General features: G+C 41.6%; 1 protein-coding gene across 6 annotated transcripts in view; it reads left to right on the top strand.

Moving 5' to 3' along the window:
* SEPTIN9 (septin 9) overlaps positions 1 to 15,978 on the top strand; it is a 354,855-nt gene extending 338,877 nt beyond the window's left edge. For all 6 annotated transcript variants that reach the window (XM_077251856.1, XM_077251858.1, XM_077251857.1 and 3 more), the window contains 4 exons: positions 5,209 to 5,304; positions 5,893 to 5,989; positions 11,767 to 11,818; positions 14,408 to 15,978. In XM_077251856.1, the coding sequence (XP_077107971.1) occupies positions 5,209 to 5,304; positions 5,893 to 5,989; positions 11,767 to 11,818; positions 14,408 to 14,540 (378 nt within the window). In that variant the 3' untranslated portion in view covers positions 14,541 to 15,978. The remainder of the gene's footprint in view (positions 1 to 5,208; positions 5,305 to 5,892; positions 5,990 to 11,766; positions 11,819 to 14,407) is intronic.
* The last annotated feature ends 1,978 nt before the right edge of the window (positions 15,979 to 17,956 follow it).

Genomic DNA, 17,956 nt, shown 5'->3' with positions numbered 1-17,956 from the left:
TAGGGGGTATCAGCGTACTCAGGACAAATTGGACAACAACTTTTAGGGTCCAATTTATCCTGATACCCTTGTGAAAATACAAAACTGGGGGCTAAATTTCATTTTTGTGAAAAAAAAAAAATATTATTTTCACGGCTCTGCGTTATAAACTGTAGTGAAACACTTGGGGGTTCAAAGTTCTCACAACACATCTAGATAAGTTCCTTGGGGGGTCTAGTTTCCAATATGGGGTCACTTGTGGGGGGTTTGTACTGTTTGGGTACATCAGGGGCTCTGCAAATGCAACGTGACGCCTGCAGACCAATCCATTTAAGTCTGCATTCCAAATGGCGCTCCTTCACTTCCGAGCTCTGTCATGCGCCCAAACAGTGGTCCCCCCCCACAAATGGGGTATCAGCGTACTCCAGACAAATTGGACAACAACTTTTGGGGTCCAATTTATCCTGATACCCTTGTGAAAATACAAAACTTGGGGGCTAAAAAATCATTTTTGTGAAAAAAAAAAATATTTTTATTTTCACGGCTCTGCGTTATAAACTGTAGTGAAACACTTGGGGGTTCAAAGCTCTCAAAACACATCTAGATAAGTTCCTTAGGGGGTCTACTTTCCAAAATGGTGTCACTTGTGGGGGGGTTTAATGTTTAGGCACATCAGGGGCTCTCCAAACGCAACATGGCATCCCATCTTAATTCCAGTCAATTTTGCATTGAAAAGTAAAATAGCGCTTCTTCCCTTCTGAGCTCTGCTATGCACCCAAACAATGGTTTACACCCACATATTGGGTATCAGCGTACTCAGGACAAATTGTACAACAACTTTTGTGGTCTAATTTCTTCTCTTACCCTTGGGGAAATAAAAAAATGGGGGTGAAAAGATCATTTTTGTGAAAAAATATGATTTTTTATTTTTACGGCTCTGCATTATAAACTTCTGTGAAGCACTTGTTGGGTCAAAGTGCTCAACACACATCTAGATAAGTTCCTTAAGGGGTCTAATTTCCAAAATGGTGTCACTCGTGGGGGGTTTCAATGTTTAGGCACATTAGGGGCTCTCCAAACGCAACATGGCGTCCCATCTCAATTCCAGTCAATTTTGCATTGAAAAGTCAAATGGCGCTCCTTCCCTTCTGAGCTCTGCCCTGCGCCCAAACAATGGTTTACACCCACATATGGGGTATCAGTGTACTCAGGACAAATTGCACAACAATTTTTGGGGTCCAATTTCTTCTCTTACCCTTGGGAAAATAAAAAATTGGGGGTGAAAAGATCATTTTTGTGAAAAAATATGATTTTTTATTTTTACGGCTCTGCATTATAAACTTCTGTAAAGCACTTGTTGGGTCAAAGTGCTCACCACACATCTAGATAAGTTCCTTAGGGGGTCTACTTTCCAAAATGGTGTCACTTGTTAGGGGTTTCAATGTTTAGGCACATCAAGGGCTCTCTAAATGCAACATGGCGTCCCATCTCAATTCCAGTCAATTTTGCATTGAAAAGTCAAATGGCGCTCCTTCCCTTCCGAGCTCTGCCCTGCGCCCAAACAATGGTTTACACCCACATATGGGGTATCAGCGTACTCAGGACAAATTGCACAACAATTTTTGGGGTCCAATTTCTTCTCTCACCCTTGGGAAAATAAAAAATTGGGGGTGAAAAGATCATTTTTGTGAAAAAATATGATTTTTTATTTTTACGGCTTTGCATTATAAACTTCTGTAAAGCACTTGTTGGGTCAAAGTGCTCACCACACATCTAGATAAGTTCCTTAGGGGGTCTACTTTCCAAAATGGTGTCACTTGTTAGGGGTTTCAATGTTTAGGCACATCAGGGGCTCTCCAAATGCAACATGGCGTCCCATCTCAATTCCAGTCAATTTTGCATTGAAAAGTCAAATGGCGCTCCTTTGCTTCCAAGCTCTGCCATGCGCCCAAACTGTGGTTTACCCCCACATATGGGGTATCAGCGTACTCAGGACAAATTGTACAACAACTTTTGGGGTCTATTTTCTCCTGTTACCCTTGGTAAAATAAAACAAATTGGAGCTGAAATAAATTTTGTGTGAAAAAAAGTTAAATGTTCATTTTTATTTAAACATTCCAAAAATTCCTGTGAAACACCTGAAGGGTTAATAAACTTCTAGAAAGTGGTTTTGAGTACCTTGAGGGGTGCAGTTTTTAGAATGGTGTCACACTTGGGTATTTTCTATCATATAGACCCGTCAAAATGACTTCAAATGAGATGTGGTCCCTAAAAAAAAATGGTGTTGTAAAAATGAGAAATTGCTGGTCAACTTTTAACCCTTATAACTCCGTCACAAAAAAAAATTTTGGTTCCAAAATTGTGCTGATGTAAAGTAGACATGTGGAAAATGTTATTTATTAAGTATTTTGTGTGACATATGTCTGTGATTTAAGGGCATAAAAATTCAAAGTTGGAAAATTGCGAAATTTTCCAAATTTTCGCCAAATATTCGTTTTTTTCACAAATAAACGCAAGTTATATCGAACAAATTTTACCACTAACATGAAGTACAATATGTCACGAGAAAACAATGTCAGAATCGCCAAGATCCGTTGAAGCGTTCCAGAGTTATAACCTCATAAAGGGACAGTGGTCAGAATTGTAAAAATTGGCCTGGTCATTAACGTGCAAACCACCCTCGGGGCTTAAGGGGTTAATTCTTTACGTTTTTTCAATTGCTGTAAAAAAAAATTTTTTTGATGCCACCTTCCCTTTAAGCCTGCTGTCATCCCATCTCTTGCACTTTATACTCTTGATACCACCGTATTGCAGTTCATAGTGTAAATCTGTCTCCTTTTAGAAGCTCCGCTTATAGTTGACCTCCAGGAGAACCAAAATGTTGGTGGTTAGGAAGCCTTCAGCAGGCCCCTGCTGTTAAACCCATTGGTGTCCCTCCGATTGCATCACAGGCCACCGATGGGAGCCAGTAAGCGCAAACAGTGGCCTGTGTTCTATTTAAATGCCTCTGTTAGATTTTCAGCGGTGTTAGAAATGTTTGGCGCTTCTGAACAACTGTTCTGGAGACTGCATTCTAGAAGGGTCTTCACTTTTGACAGTCCAACCATACATGCAGCATTTCACTTTCAGAACGGCATGTCATAAGTTGGCTGTACAAATGACAAAAATATGGCCACTGACTTCCAAAAACAGCACCACAGCTGTGCCTGGTTTCCCAGTTTGGCCCCATTAAAGTGAACAGAGCAGAAATGCAACGACACACAAATGTGGGCCCATGTGACACTGTTTTATTAAGAAAACGGCATCTTTTTTTTCTATTCTAATTCCCTACAAGTTCATGTTCACATGTAGGATTCCATGTCCGGAAGCCTTGGTTTTGAAGGTTTTATAAAAAAAAATACTAAAAAAAAAATTCAAAGTCCCCCTCCCCCAACATGCTTTTTTATATATTTACTTTTGCAGATTTTGTTTTTATTATTATTATTTGACCTTGTCAAGTTTCAAACAAATTCCACAATGAATCTGCATCAAAACCTTTTTAGGGTAAAAAAACTCGCTATGTAAACAGTAGTGTAGAGCTCTCATTAAAATCAATAGAAAGAGCATTTATTTATTGTGTGGCTTTTCTAGCGAATCAGCCATAATGGGGTTGCCCAGTATAAAAATTACAAGTCTGCAGTCTCTCTTTGTGACTATAGACTTATGAGTTCTCATATCGCGTGCGCTGGGAGGATTCTCCGGCGCCAACGGTGAATGATCATGTGATCGCAAGTATGTGGACTTCTGGCCACATTCCGACTAGACTGTATCCGACCTTGCTCCGCTCGCTTGCATATAGCGAGGCCAGACAGTCTCGTCGGCACGTGACTGCATATATGCAAATCTCACACTTGGAGTCATGCCCCCTCCTCTCCCGGTACCAAGGAATCCTCACAGCATACAGTGCACACGATGTGCTGTTTCACACGTTTGCAGTCACATTGACTGCAGAATTGTAGTTTTAGAGCAGACTACCCCTTTAAAATCCATACCAAAAACCTCTGTGTGAACATTCTCGAAGATGGCTGTACACATTACTATCTATTGAACCCGTTCTACGCCCGGGTGGCAAGCATTTTTATTGGTACATTTATACAGTGTCTTACATAAAATGGCATCGGAGATTGCGGTATGTGCATTCCCTGACTCCAACACCATTTTATTGAAGTAATGTACTACAATGTCAACATAGCAGTACGCATGCGCCGGCCATAGGGATGATGACGTTGTAGTAGAATTCTTCAATAAAATGGTGCCGGAGTCAGCACGTGCGCATTTTGCCATATCTGGCGCCATTTTGTTGAAGACCCTGTGTCTGCAAATTTGCACACACAGTGTCTTCAATAAAATGGTTCCGAATTGCGGTATGTGCATGCGCTGACTCCGGCGACATACTGCGCAGTCAACATAGAAGTGTGCACCCGCCAGCCATAGGATAATGGCGGTAAACTGGCACATGCCCCCCACTATGTTAACGTTGTAGTACAATTCAATAAAATGGTGTCTGAGTCAACACGTGCGTATCCCGCGATATTTGGCGCCATTTTGTTCAAGACAGTCTGTGAATTCACATACACAGTGTCTTCAATAAAATGGCGCCGTAGTGCGCGCTGACTCCGAAGCTATGTGCACGTGCTGAGTCCAGCGCCACACTGCGCAGGCGCCGCCCCATCCCTGCTTTGGAAAGAGGGACGTATCCACCGTTATATATAAGATGTTTGCAAAACCTACCAATGTATGGTCACAGGCGACTATTTCATGTGTACAATGACCTCCACATAGGAGGACTGGACTTGTTTTTTGGCAGGCCTGACTTGATGCAGTAGAAGACAGGCCTATGTTAGATATTTCTGGCTGAGTCTTGTCCCCACTAAAACAAATATGCATGGTCAGTGGAGCGTACACATTTACCCTGGGGGCAGGAGAGATAGCTGTGGGCCGCTCAAGGATTTGTCAGATGATTATCTACTGTGTAGACCCTGCCAGCTACTAATACCCTGTGCTGAGTGGAAGTTACAATGAACCCCTGCACTGTGTGTTTCCTGTATGTTCTGATCTAGTTGATAACTAATTCATGCCTGCAATTTCCCATGTGCTAAACTATAATTCTGTACAATTCGGGATGCTTTCATGTAGGCTTTTACCTCTTTCCTCCCCACCAACTAAATTACTTGTCTCCTTGACCCTTAGATCCGGGCTGACCTCCAGAATAATGGGATAGATATTTATCCACAAAAGGAATTTGATGAGGACGCAGAAGACAGACTGGTGAATGAGAAGATTAGAGTAAGTGGCTGATGAGAGCGGTCAATCATTGACCTGGATTAAAATCAATGTTGACGGCAGCATAGACCTTTTATGGTGATACGTCATATGTCCCATTGTCCTTTTTGTGTTAAATAATTTTTTTTCTGTATTTAAAATCTGTGTTTAAAATATGTATGTTTATTATGATCTGCAATCTTGAAATTTGAACACTGGCCACCGGGGCTATTATTTTGGCCTCGCTCTTCCAACTTTTCATCAGCCTTTATATCCTCACAAGCAGGATTAAAATGCCAAGTATCACCTCCATATACAGCTTGGTAACACAGGATCCATCATTCACAATGTGTGATAGACAGCTTTCCCCCATCTCCCTAACCTATGCACATGCTCTTTAGAAGCCTCAATACAAAAGATGGGGTCTGTGGCTGCTAATGTACGTGTGCGTTTCCTGAACCAGTGAACAGGAGTCTAGAGTAACACCAGTGGCTAGTGTGAAAATTTTTTTTTTTTTTCTTTTCTCTTTAATACATTTTAACATTGTGTTTATATAGGAAGTGCTTTTCCAATTACTCATTCCCTTTAACAAGAATATTTCTATTCTTTTAGGAAATGATTCCATTTGCAGTTGTAGGCAGTGACCAAGAATATCAGATCAATGGCAGGAGGATACTGGGCCGAAAAACAAAGTGGGGAACCATTGAAGGTGAGGTTTACTGCAATGATGTCTACTACTATGCTGCTCTATTGGACTCTACCCCTTTTTCTCTCTAAAGGGATTGGCCAGGATTATTAAAACATGGCTGCTTTGTTTATGAAGCATCACCATCCCTGCAGGGTGCAGTATTGCAGGTCAGCTCCATTCACTTCAGTTGGACTGATTAGTACACACTTTTTTTCCCCTAGAGTTTTGGGAAGATACAAGACTTTAGGTTTGTCAGGATTAGAATGGATCATTCATTCATATTCATAAAACTGTAGTTATTATGAGTGCGGTTTACAAACCCCCCCACTAGTGATGAGTGAACGTGCTCGGATAAGGTGTTATCTGAGCATGCTCAGGTGCTAGCCGAGTGTCTTTGGTGTGCTCAAAAAATGTTACAGTCCCCACACCTGCATGTCTCGCGGCTGTTCAACAACCGCAACACATGCAGGGATTTCCTAACAGGTAATCCCTACATGTGTTGTGGCTGTCGCACTCTGAAGACACTTGGTTAGCACCTGAGAATGGTGGGATAGCACCTTATCCGAGCATGTTCACTCATCACGAGCTTCTGGAAACTCTAAATTTCCACCAGATCCCTTCCATTTTAATCTGACACTCTACCAAGGCGATTGAGCGTAGTTAAAGGGAACCTGTCACCACGTTTTTGGAAGATGGGATAAAAATAGCGTTAAATCGGGGCAGAGGTGGGCATTACATTAGTGTGTTTGTTATGCGTTTATTACCCACCTAAGTTGCCGAAATACCTTTGCAAAGTCTCCGTTTTCGCCTGTCAATCAGGCTGGTCTGGTCAAAAGGGCGTGTTGTCTTTCCCCAGATTTTGCGTAGTTTTCCGTTGGTGGCGTAGTGGTGTGCGCATGCTCAAGGTCCCGAATCCTCTGCCAGGGGATTTAAAAGAGCGCGCTGTTCGTTTTCATTGGTGATCGGTGGGCGCGGCCATCTTCCTTTGGCCGCACGTGCGCAGAAGCGGCGCTCTGCTGGCCGTGGCTTCAGGAAAATGGCCGCCGCGATATCCATCTGCGCACGCGCGGCATCCCGCGGCCACTTTCCTGAAGCCGCGGCCAGCAGAGCGCCGCTTCTGCGCACGCGCGGCCAAAGGAAGATGGCCGCGCCCACCGATCACCAATGAAAACGAACAGCGCGCTCTTTTAAATCCCATGGCAGAGGATTCGGGACCTTGGGCATGCGCACACCACTACGCCACCAACGGAAAACTACGCAAAATCTGGGGGAAGACAACACGCCCTTTTGACCAGACCAGCCTGATTGACAGGCGAAAACGGAGACTTTGCAAAGGTATTTCGGCAACTTAGGTGGGTAATAAACGCATAACAAACACACTAATGTAATGCCCACCTCTGCCCCTATTTAACGCTATTTTTATCCCATCTTCCAAAAACGTGGTGACAGGTTCCCTTTAAGAGACAAAGCTCAGAGAGTCTATTCTCCTATTGCAGTCAAAGCCTTGTGTGTGGGGAGGGGGTTCATTTTGCAGCTACTTGCTTTTATTGGGAATGTGTTACGAGTTTTTTTTTTTGCCATCTAATCTGAGAGCAGCATAATATAGAGACAGAGGCCCCGATTGGAGCGATGTCACTTACTAGGCTGCTTACTGTAGTTTTGATCTCCTGTTGATAAAGCAGGGATTTTATCACTAGCTGACTAGTAGACCTGCTGCCATGTAGTCCTCCATATTAATGAGCTCTGTATAACAGCACCCTCACCACTGGATTGGCAGCTTTCTGTGTACACTGCCAGCTTTCTGCATATGTACACTGTGCTGTGGGCAAGGTTATACAGAGCTCAGCATTCAGAGAACTGCTACATCTGCAGCAGAGTGAACAGAGGATTTTATCAAAACTACAGCAGACAGCAGCACAATAAGTGACACATCTCTGGAAGCAGTGTCTACCCCTGCATCATGCTGCTCTCAGGTGGTGTGGCAAAAACCTGGTGACAGATTCTCCTTAAAGGGATTAAGTGGCACCTTTCTCCTTCACATTGAGAGGTGAGGCACTGCTGTCCCCAGCCAGCTATTTGCAGGTCACAGGCACCACCGTCGGTGTTGTGCAGTTGCACAATTACTTAGAATAGGACACATGCATTGTATCTACAGTCTATCGACGAGACCTTGCAAGTGGCCATTGACACAGCATGACTGCCTCCATCTCCTGATGTGTATGAGAGGCCATGGATAACCCCTTTTTTTTTAAGTTTGTGAGAAGGAGAAGGTAGAAACATGTTGGAGTACCTAAAGCTGGTGATACACAGTTATTCTTCCTTAGCCTGCCATACACATGCGTGCTTTGCTTGGCTGAGTATGCATGTATTAATATGCAGAGGGGAGCAGGACTCTACCAAAGTGCAGACTGAGGCTTATCTGCCTTGTAAACAAAGGATCGGGTATATTGAACACGAACATGCCTGATCCTTGTTTCTCCCAACAGTCCTGATGAGATTCCGCTTCCGCTGACAATCTTCTCATGTGTATGGCCACCTTAAAACATGTCTGTTTTTGTATGGTTGTCTTGGAAATTCTAGAAGCGTTCGACTATCTTTATAGCTTAGAGTCGTTCCTTAAATAGTAAGTCATTACTTTGACAAGCATAAAGCTGAGGAAGCACAAGCACATCATGTGCTGAGGACGAGGAGAGGAAAGGGCTCTCATCAGCTCTGCTTTATTAGATGCTTTTATCATTCCTGTCTGTGAAAATGTTTCCGGTAGCATTTCTCTATACACAGGACAAGGGACCAGCTTTTGTTGTCACTGCAGCATATGTTACACTTGGAGCGCCATTTCACAGTTTATCTGTATAAAGAGTGGCGGAACTGTCCACGCATTGCATTACTCAACCCTGTACTAATCCAGAGGTAGGGCCTTCTTACACTCCAGAGCTGCATTCTCAATTCTGCCAATCCTCATTGGAAACAATTAAGGGACTTGTCATTCGACACATCCATAACCCCTTTGCCGGACTGCAGCTTTGGACTATAATTTGTATAATATATTATCTATATTTGTATTATTTGGTTAAGTTACTTTAGAACCGAAAATGGCATTGAAAGGTGATTGTGTAAGCACTGACCTGTCGTAAGTGTAAAAGGAAGAGGAGGATAACAACTTATTGGGGCAAATATTGGAGCAGTGTCTCGGCAAGCTGACTGTAGTTACAGGACGTGGTAAAAACAGATGAACAGCTGTTATTTTAATATTCTCTGGTCAGCTTATTTCCAATGAGGGGTGAGGTATGGGAGGCGTAAGTTTGGTGTAATTCCGTGTTAGTTATGTACGCAGGCATAATCTATCGGCATGCTGGTAAATGGGTTAAATGCATGATACCCATTTCCTACTATAAGTCGTTAATAATACAGCATAGAGGAAATAATTAAAGGGGATTTCTTAATTTAAACTGAGCTCCTCCTCCAATCACTGCGCCACTTCTTCTGGAACAGTTTTTCTTTTTTTTCTGTGCCCCTCCATTCCAAAATTAATTAAATTCTCCAATGGTAACAAATGGGGAAACTTTTCCTTTCAACCAATTGGGCGTGTACCACAGAAATTCTTCTCTCGGGCTGGTTTCTTCATCTCTTTTGCTGCTGACAATCAAAGGAAGGCTCCGCCCTCAGAAGTTTTGTGGTACACGCCCAGTTCGTAGAAGAAAAAACCTTGCATCTTAGTTGGAAGATTAAAAAAAAAAAGTTCTGTTTCATAATCCGTAGAGCAGTGATAATTGGAGGAGGGACTCCGTATAAATAAAAGCCTCCTAATCAATTCATTACCTGCATTAAAGGCAGCTGTCTTACATAGTCACCTTTAAAGTCACACTCTAACCTCTACAACATGGGCAAGACCAAAGAGCTTTCTAAGGATGTCAGGGACAAGATCATAGACCTGCACAAAGCTGGAATGGGCTACAAAACCATACGTAAGACGCTGGGTGAGAAGGAGACAACTGTTGGTGCAATAGTAAGAAAATGGAAGAAATACAGTGGGGGAAATAAGTACTTGATCCCCTGCTTTGTAAGGTTGCCCACGGACAAAGACATGAATAGTCGATAATTTTAAGGGTAGGTTAATTTTAACATTGAGAGATAGAATGTCAAACATAAAATCCATAAAATCACATTGTATAAATGATATAAATGTATTTGCATTTTGCAGTGAGAAATAAGTATTTGATCTGCTTCAACCCCACCAATCTCCTATTGATGACCTATCCTAAGCACAGATCATCAATATAGTGCATTTGGACAACTCTTTGCACTATAGTGACAGGTTCCCTTTAATGTAGTAATAATTTCATCAGATATGTTATTTTCTGTATAATTAAAGGATTATGACATTTTAAACTATACTTCATAGTTTTGAAGCTCTTGCCTTCATTCAGTAGAAATCTGTCCTGGTCATGTGGCCGTCGCACACATTCATGCCTGGTTACCAGACCTAACTAACTGTACTGTAAGGAACCCTGTAGGGCCGATAATGTAACATGGAAGGTTTCCATTATATGACGACTGCAAATAGAGATTTTAAAAACTGGTGGAAAAGGCATATGGGGAAATTGTGGAATATATATATTTTTTTGCTGAAACATTAAACTCAAACTTATTTTGTAATCATGGGATATGAATAACTTTCTGATCTCTGGGGGTCTGACCACCGTGGCCCCCAGTGATCCTGAAAACCATGGAGCTGGGGGAGTGGAGGTCGATCATGCGCACTGCCGCTTCATTCATTCTTAATGGGACCGCTGGAGACAGCCGAGCGCAACGTTTTGCTGCTCTTCGACACTCCCATAAGAATGAATGGAGCAGTAGTGTGCATGATCGACTTTCGTTCACTTAAGAGAGCTGGTTTTTGGCATTGCTGGACGCCATGGCGGTCGCACCCCCAGCGACTGGTGTTATTCCCTGGATAAGGGATAACTTTCAAACTTGAGAATATCCCTTTAATACTTTCCAAGGAAGTAAGCTGCCAGGCCTGATCAGAAGAAGAATGGAGAAGTAATATCTGTACATTTGTCTCCATTGTTCCTCTGCAGGCTGTGACTCTTGTATTCGCAGTAACCAGCCTAACACATGATCTGTGGCTTGCATCTCCTGCCACGTCTGTACTTTTCAATTCAGATCGAGGTTACTTACGCACCCCTCTCCTCCCACCACCCCCTCTTTCCACCCTGCAGGCTCACGTTGTTTTTTGGCTTCAGACAAGCAGCGTGTCCAAAACTGAGCACGGTGTAACGGTGTTAAACCTGAACAGTCCTATATGCATTTTACTAACTAGAACCAGAGGACAGAAGTCTTATTTATTTTCTTTTTTGTGAACACCTCACAAAGTTGTGTCTCAGACTGTTTGTTTTGTTGGTTTTCGGCTTCTCCTGTGCTGCAGGCTTTCTTAGGCTTTATGGGGGTTTTGTGTTGTAGTTTTACATGTGGTCCATTGCTGCCACCTAGTGGTTATAATTGCAACGTGTTATATATTTTCAGTAAAAATTGTTTTGCAAACATGAACATATTTGGAAAATATTCCCCTTTTGATTTTTAATGATCTGTAAAATCTCCTAATCTAGCATTAGTCCTTGTCCATAGCTCATTATGCACAGATGTTTGCAACAATGTTGGCACTGCTGTGTGTGGAGATTAGTTATAGAATCTTACTGGAATTTTACTTTGTGTCCATATGCTTTGTAATTTTGCAACTCACATGTGCTGCACAAATTGTAGTAACCAATTTTTTTTTTTTTTTTTTTTTTTTTTAGTTGAAAACATAGCTCATTGTGAATTTGCCTGCCTGCGAGATCTTCTGATCAGGTGAGTGTTCCAAGGTACCATGCATAGAAATGATAGACTTTGGGGTCTCTTATGGTTTGATTTAAAACTACCCAAAAATTGTCATTGAAACTTGGGTAAATGCTGCTGTTCTCCTGTTTTTTTCTTGTTTCTGCACCTCTCCATTCCTAAGATGGCTTCCTCTTTTATCCATCTATAGATAAATAGGTATAGCTAGTCTTTTTTGGCAACTGGGCGTGCTCCTCAAAGACTCTTAAGGTGGGAGGACAACCCCTACCTTGCTAATGAGGCTATGTGCACACGCTGCTGATTACTCTGCGGATTTTTCCGGACTGATTTTGGTAAATCCGCAGGTAAACTGCACTGCGGATTTACGGCGGTTTTTGTGCGGATTCCACCTGCGGTTTTACACCTGCGGATTCCTATTGCGGAGCAGTTGTAAACCGCTGCGGAATCTGCACAAAGAATTGACATGCTGCGGAATAAACAACGCAGCGATTCCGCGCGTTTTTCTCCACAGCATGTGCACTGCGGATTTTGTTTTCCATAGGTTTACATGGTACGGTAAACTCATGGAAAACAGCTGCAGATCCGCAGAGACCAATCCGCTGCAGATCCACAGCAAAATCCGCAGCTCGTGCACATACTCTTAGACTAGATTTACATACAAGAAAGAGCGGGCCATGCATACCGTAGGAACAGACAGGCACATGAAGAAACGTAAGGCAGTGCCAGGTTCGGGAGGACAGCGGCTTGTACACCAGGTAAGTAAAATACACATTTAGGCTGCCGTCACACTAGCAGTATTTGGTCAGTATTTTACATCAGTATTTGTAAGCCAAAACCAGGAGTGGGTGATAAATACAGAAGTGGTGCATAGGTTTCTATTATACTTTTCCTCTATTTGTTCCACTCCTGGTTTTGGCTTACAAATACTGATGTAAAATACTGACCAAATACTGCTAGTGTGAGGGCAGCCTTATAGTAAGTGACAGATCATCGTTAAAGGCTGCCACACGCTCAATCTTGGCAGTGTTGGTGTGCTTCATATAAGTACATAACGAACAAAGCTACACTATGTAGTGCTATAGCATGTAAACATGAAACTTGAATTGCTGACTACTCTAAAAACAGGAAAAAACAAAGCTACTTAGCACATAATTTGGTCAATTCATGCATGCCCGGCAGCTATGGCAAGGTGACCTTCTTTGCTGCGAACCTATTCTTATGTGACTCCTCTCATGGCTGATGGCCTACATTTATACGGTTAGATAGATGGGATCCTGCTGTAATTAAAACAGCCATGGGCTGATGGATGGACTGCTCAGTCAGAGAGCCTATTTCATTTTTGCATGCTATAGCACTACAGATTGCAACTTTGTTATGCATGGTGATAACTATTAGTTTGCACCTGTACACATCAGTTTTCTGTTTGGAAGGTACAGCCGGTCTTTTGGTATTTGTGTATTGGCTCTCTGACTGAGCCCATGGCGGTTTTAATTACAGCAGAAGCCTACCTACCCATATAAATGTAGGCTATCAGCCCATTAGGAGTCACATTAGATAAGGTTACCAGCAAAGAAGGTTTCCTTGCCGTGGCTGCTGGGCACACATGAATTGGCCAAATTATGTACTAAGTATCTCCGTTTTTTCCTATTTTCTAGAGCAGTAATGTAATTCAAACTTCATATATTTCATGTATGGAGATGGCTACTCTTAGTATGCACCTGTACACACCAGTGTTTTGTTTGGAAGGGACGGTCAGTCTTTTGTTATTTAACATTACCCTCTGCACCCAATGGGGTTTACAGTCTTAATTCCCTTTGTCAAAAACACAACCGGCATCATATTGCAGGAGAAAACCAAAGAATGTGGCGGTTAGATCCAAAATATTGGATTAGTGTGAATGCAACCACTGGGACCCCCACCACTTGTTAGAATGAGGAGCAGGAAACAAGCCCAGCTGCCACTCCATGCCACAGCCATGTGTGCCTGCAGTCACTGGGGACCGCCATCTAGCAAAAGTAGATTGCGATAAATGTTAATCATAAGAGAACTCCTTCAAGCTTTATATAATTCATGTACACATTGAATGTTTATAGACCCCACTAAGCTGTAGGTTGCCTTTTCATCATTCTTGATTCCCACTATCCAGAACAGTGATGCTCCCCGTTTTAACTCTTTATGGTATTTAATAAAGAGCCATGTTTTCTCTATTGTTAATCTATGTCACGATGCGATGTGGTTTGCCATTGAGACTCTTAATTAATTTCCCCCTCATGGTTTCTACGACCTACTTTTATGATAGAGAAGTGCTGAATATTTCGGTTGAATTGCCGTTTCCTGTTGAATTTTTATCCGACCAAACTGTAGTGAATGACATCTTCTCGTCTCACTAGGAACAATAGTTGTTCCCTGTGTAGAGCTGATTTACACCCATAGCTTCCTTCCTCCCTTCCTCTGATGTCACGCATTTCTCCGGTGATATTTGCCCGCACGGTTGCGTATCCGGCTATAGCTGTGAGCTACTTGCTCTCCTCCACTTCTGATAGACTGGAAGAATTCAATATTCTCTGTATATAATTTCATAATGTATTTCATCTCTTGCAGGACGCACATGCAGAATATCAAAGACATCACAAGCAGTATTCACTTTGAGGCATACCGTGTCAAGCGGCTCCAAGAAGGAAACATACTGTCCAATGGCACGGCAGAAAAAGACTACTCCTCCAACGAGATGTAATGCCCAGGCCTAGCGCTCCCCTTATTGATCCATCCTGTCTTTCAGTTTTCCTTTCATGTGTTTTCTGCTCCCGTGACATTTAGTGGGAGGGATCTTTGGGAAGGAAAATTGGGAAGGCTAGCCCATTAATTTTCAGAGACCCCTTCCTTTTTGACCTGGTCTTTGATCTGCAAGGATGTGCCATAAAAATAAGAAGGTAATGATGCATTTATAGGATTTGGGGGACTAGGGAATAGTGATGCCACAATTTAATAGGGTGGGTATGGTGAGGCCAGTCATTGGCCCATGGTAATACATCATAGCCACTTTTTAGTAGGAATAGGAAACTGTGGATATGTGGAGCCTTCTCTGACAGTGGACCCCCATCACCTAAGAGAAGGTGCGAGGGATTTCCTAGTTACCTTCCATATAAATTGCCAAATTCCTATGTGCCGAAGGTTAACCACGAATGTGAAAGTGTTGCATCCCGCTGAACTATAGGTTAGATACAGTATTTATTACACCTGTAAGGAAGAATGGGAGGCAGGGAACGAAGATGGAGACGAGAATGTTCATTAAATGGTGTACAAGGCCTTAGACTATTAGATGTTTTCTATGTATTGCTGAATTCCTTGCAGTTCCTCCCTTTCCAGGTTATTAATCGTCTATTAACGCTCTTCTCAGTGGGGGGTAGTTGCCCCCCTACCAAAATTTTATGCTTCACTTATTTATCTCAATTTGCATCTTTTTTTTCTTTCGTTACATTCCACTCCCTTTTTTTTTTCTTTTTAACTTATGTTTGTCTGATTTCACTTTTGGACCCCCTTTATAATCCCCCACCCTATTTTCACAACTTTATTGCTGGAAGTAATGGAAAATTATTACACTGAGTGGAAAACTAATGTGCTCCCTACCAAATGAGCGGAAAATAAATTGTCTCTTGTGTATTTAACTTTTTTTTTTTTTCCACCCGGTCATTTGTGAATTGTCATTTCCTGTAATGATTTCCAATTTATCCCTTTCTAAAAAAGCCTTTTACTCGCTAAGCTGCATTCGATTAAACAAAAAAAAAACTATAAAAATATATTAAATTTTTTTTTTTTGTTGAGTTGCTATATTTTAGCAAATAAAAAATACTATATCAATGGAAAGATATATATTTCACATACTAAGGATAAAGGTATGAAGAGGCAGGATGCTTGATGCACTTGAAAAGATGCCACCCTGTCTGTGATGTTGTTGTACTGTCCTTTAAGAGGAAACTAAATGGTTTTTTTTTGTTTGTTTGTTTGTTTTGGTTAATTTTTTTTGCTTTTTTATTTAGGGCTAAAAAGATCCAAGACTTCCTAAAGTGGCCTTTTATTTGATTTATATGCATTATGATAACTAGTCTTTTTTTTGTATAAATAATAAAGATGTGTTTTAAAATGTATTTCCTAAAATAAATGTTACAAATGAAGATCTGGTTTGATTGTTTCTGTACAGCTACTAATACAAGCAATAATGAGGTCTAGTTCAGACTTCCCTAGTGGTCAAGCATAATGCATAAAGAACGTTCCCTTCGTTCTACTGGAACAGCGCCTCACCAGTCCATGGTTGGAGTCGGGTATTGCAGGGCATCTCTGTGGAGATAAGATGTGGCAGACATAACCCAGACTTGTGCTGTTTCTGGTAGAAAAAAACTGTTTTGTTTTTTTTTTTTTTAAATTGAGTACAATCTTTTTAATATTTTAACCTTTTGTGGAAAAATGTAATGCCTCCTTGTCTTATGACCCTCTGTGACCTTTGATCCGGCCACAGGATCATTACTTGGGCTGGCAGCTGGCCCACAGTGTTCATACTGAACGTTAAGGTGCGTGCAATGAAAGATTATGTCCTGACACAAGCGCCAGCGTCAGGACGTACTTCGTGGGCGGAGTTGGTGCATGATTTGTACAGCCCCCGAGGGATGGTATAAATATCCAAATCGTCTTAGGCAGAAAAATTATTCCCCACCTCTGGCCTAAGTTATAAAAAGGGGTTAAAATGACCTCACGCAATGCTCATTTTGATACTTTTAGTCACCTTTCCATATTATCGGTCTGTAATAAGAGGCTGAATGTGATGAGTTAATGTTACACAGATCACATCACAGAGATGCATCATTTTCTTCATGAGCTCTTGGCCAGATTATTAAATGGTGACTCCAGATTCTTAAAACACACTTTTAAGCAAGATTTTGTGGCATGCACTTTGGGGCGTCTACTGAAACTAATAGTCTACCAATGAGAATAAAAATGCCATAAAATGAAATATACAAAGTACCAAAAAAAAACCTGTCCTAAGCCCAGATCTACATGAAAAATGCCTCTGATCCATAATGGAGCATACTGTTGCACCAAAAATGTAAATTAACGAATGGGCATCCATACATTCATTCTTGGTGATAGTCCCCCAGCTCACATGGCTGCATATTGCCCTCATTCTCACTGAAATACCACACCAGCTGAACAGACACGACCATATCCCATCATACTGTAGTATAACATCCTTAAAGAGCTGCAATATTATAGAAGAAAATGGAAAAGCTGTTCTCCAAATAAATCCTAAATAGTGATGAGCGAATATACTCGTTACTCGAGATTTCCCGAGCACGCTCGGGTGTCCTCCGAGTATTTTTTAGTGCTCGGAGATTTAGTTTTTCTTGCCGCAGCTGAATGATTTACATCTGTTAGCCAGCATAAGTACATGTGGGGGTTGCCTGGTTGCTAGGGAATCCCCACATGTAATGAAGCTGGCTAACAGATGTAAATCATTCAGCTGCGGCGCTGAAAACTAAATCTCCGAGCACTAAAAAATACTTGGAGGACCCCCGAGCGTGCTCGGGAAATCTAGAGTAACGAGTATATTCGCTCATCACTAATCCTAAACTCATGAAGCTACAGTATCTTCATGGAAGTTTTCATTTAAGGAACCGAGTAAAGTATTTGACATTCACAGAATTCATGAGTCATATAATATGTACCTTTTATAAAAGGAGAGAAACAGTAGGAAGGCAATAAAGAATATGATAATAGTATAATTATATTGCCATCAGGGAGATATCTGAATTATTTTACACTCTTGTGCCAGACTAGAAGAACTTGTGGACAATTAAAGGAATTTTGCACTGAACACTTGTCATTATGTCATGGGAATTCTGATCGGTGATGTGGGCGTAAAAGACGGATTCAGACTTGTAAACTGGTTTAACATGTAATTCTTGAAATCAAGATAGATATTTGACATCTTTGTGGCTTATAGATTTTAAAGTAGTTTATGGTATTCAAGTAAAGGGGCTGTTCAAATCCCCATTGAATATACTGATGTCATCTTTTAACTCTAAAATGGTCTAGATTAACCTATAACCTAACATGTTGATCCAGAAGAAGGCAAAAACCCTGTGGGGCAGATCTTGA

The sequence above is a fragment of the Ranitomeya variabilis genome, chromosome 4 (assembly GCF_051348905.1).
Source record: "Ranitomeya variabilis isolate aRanVar5 chromosome 4, aRanVar5.hap1, whole genome shotgun sequence".
Taxonomy (NCBI): Eukaryota; Metazoa; Chordata; class Amphibia; order Anura; family Dendrobatidae; genus Ranitomeya; species Ranitomeya variabilis.
The sequence above is the reverse complement of the archived record's forward strand: the minus strand, read 5'-3'. Positions and strand labels throughout refer to the sequence as shown.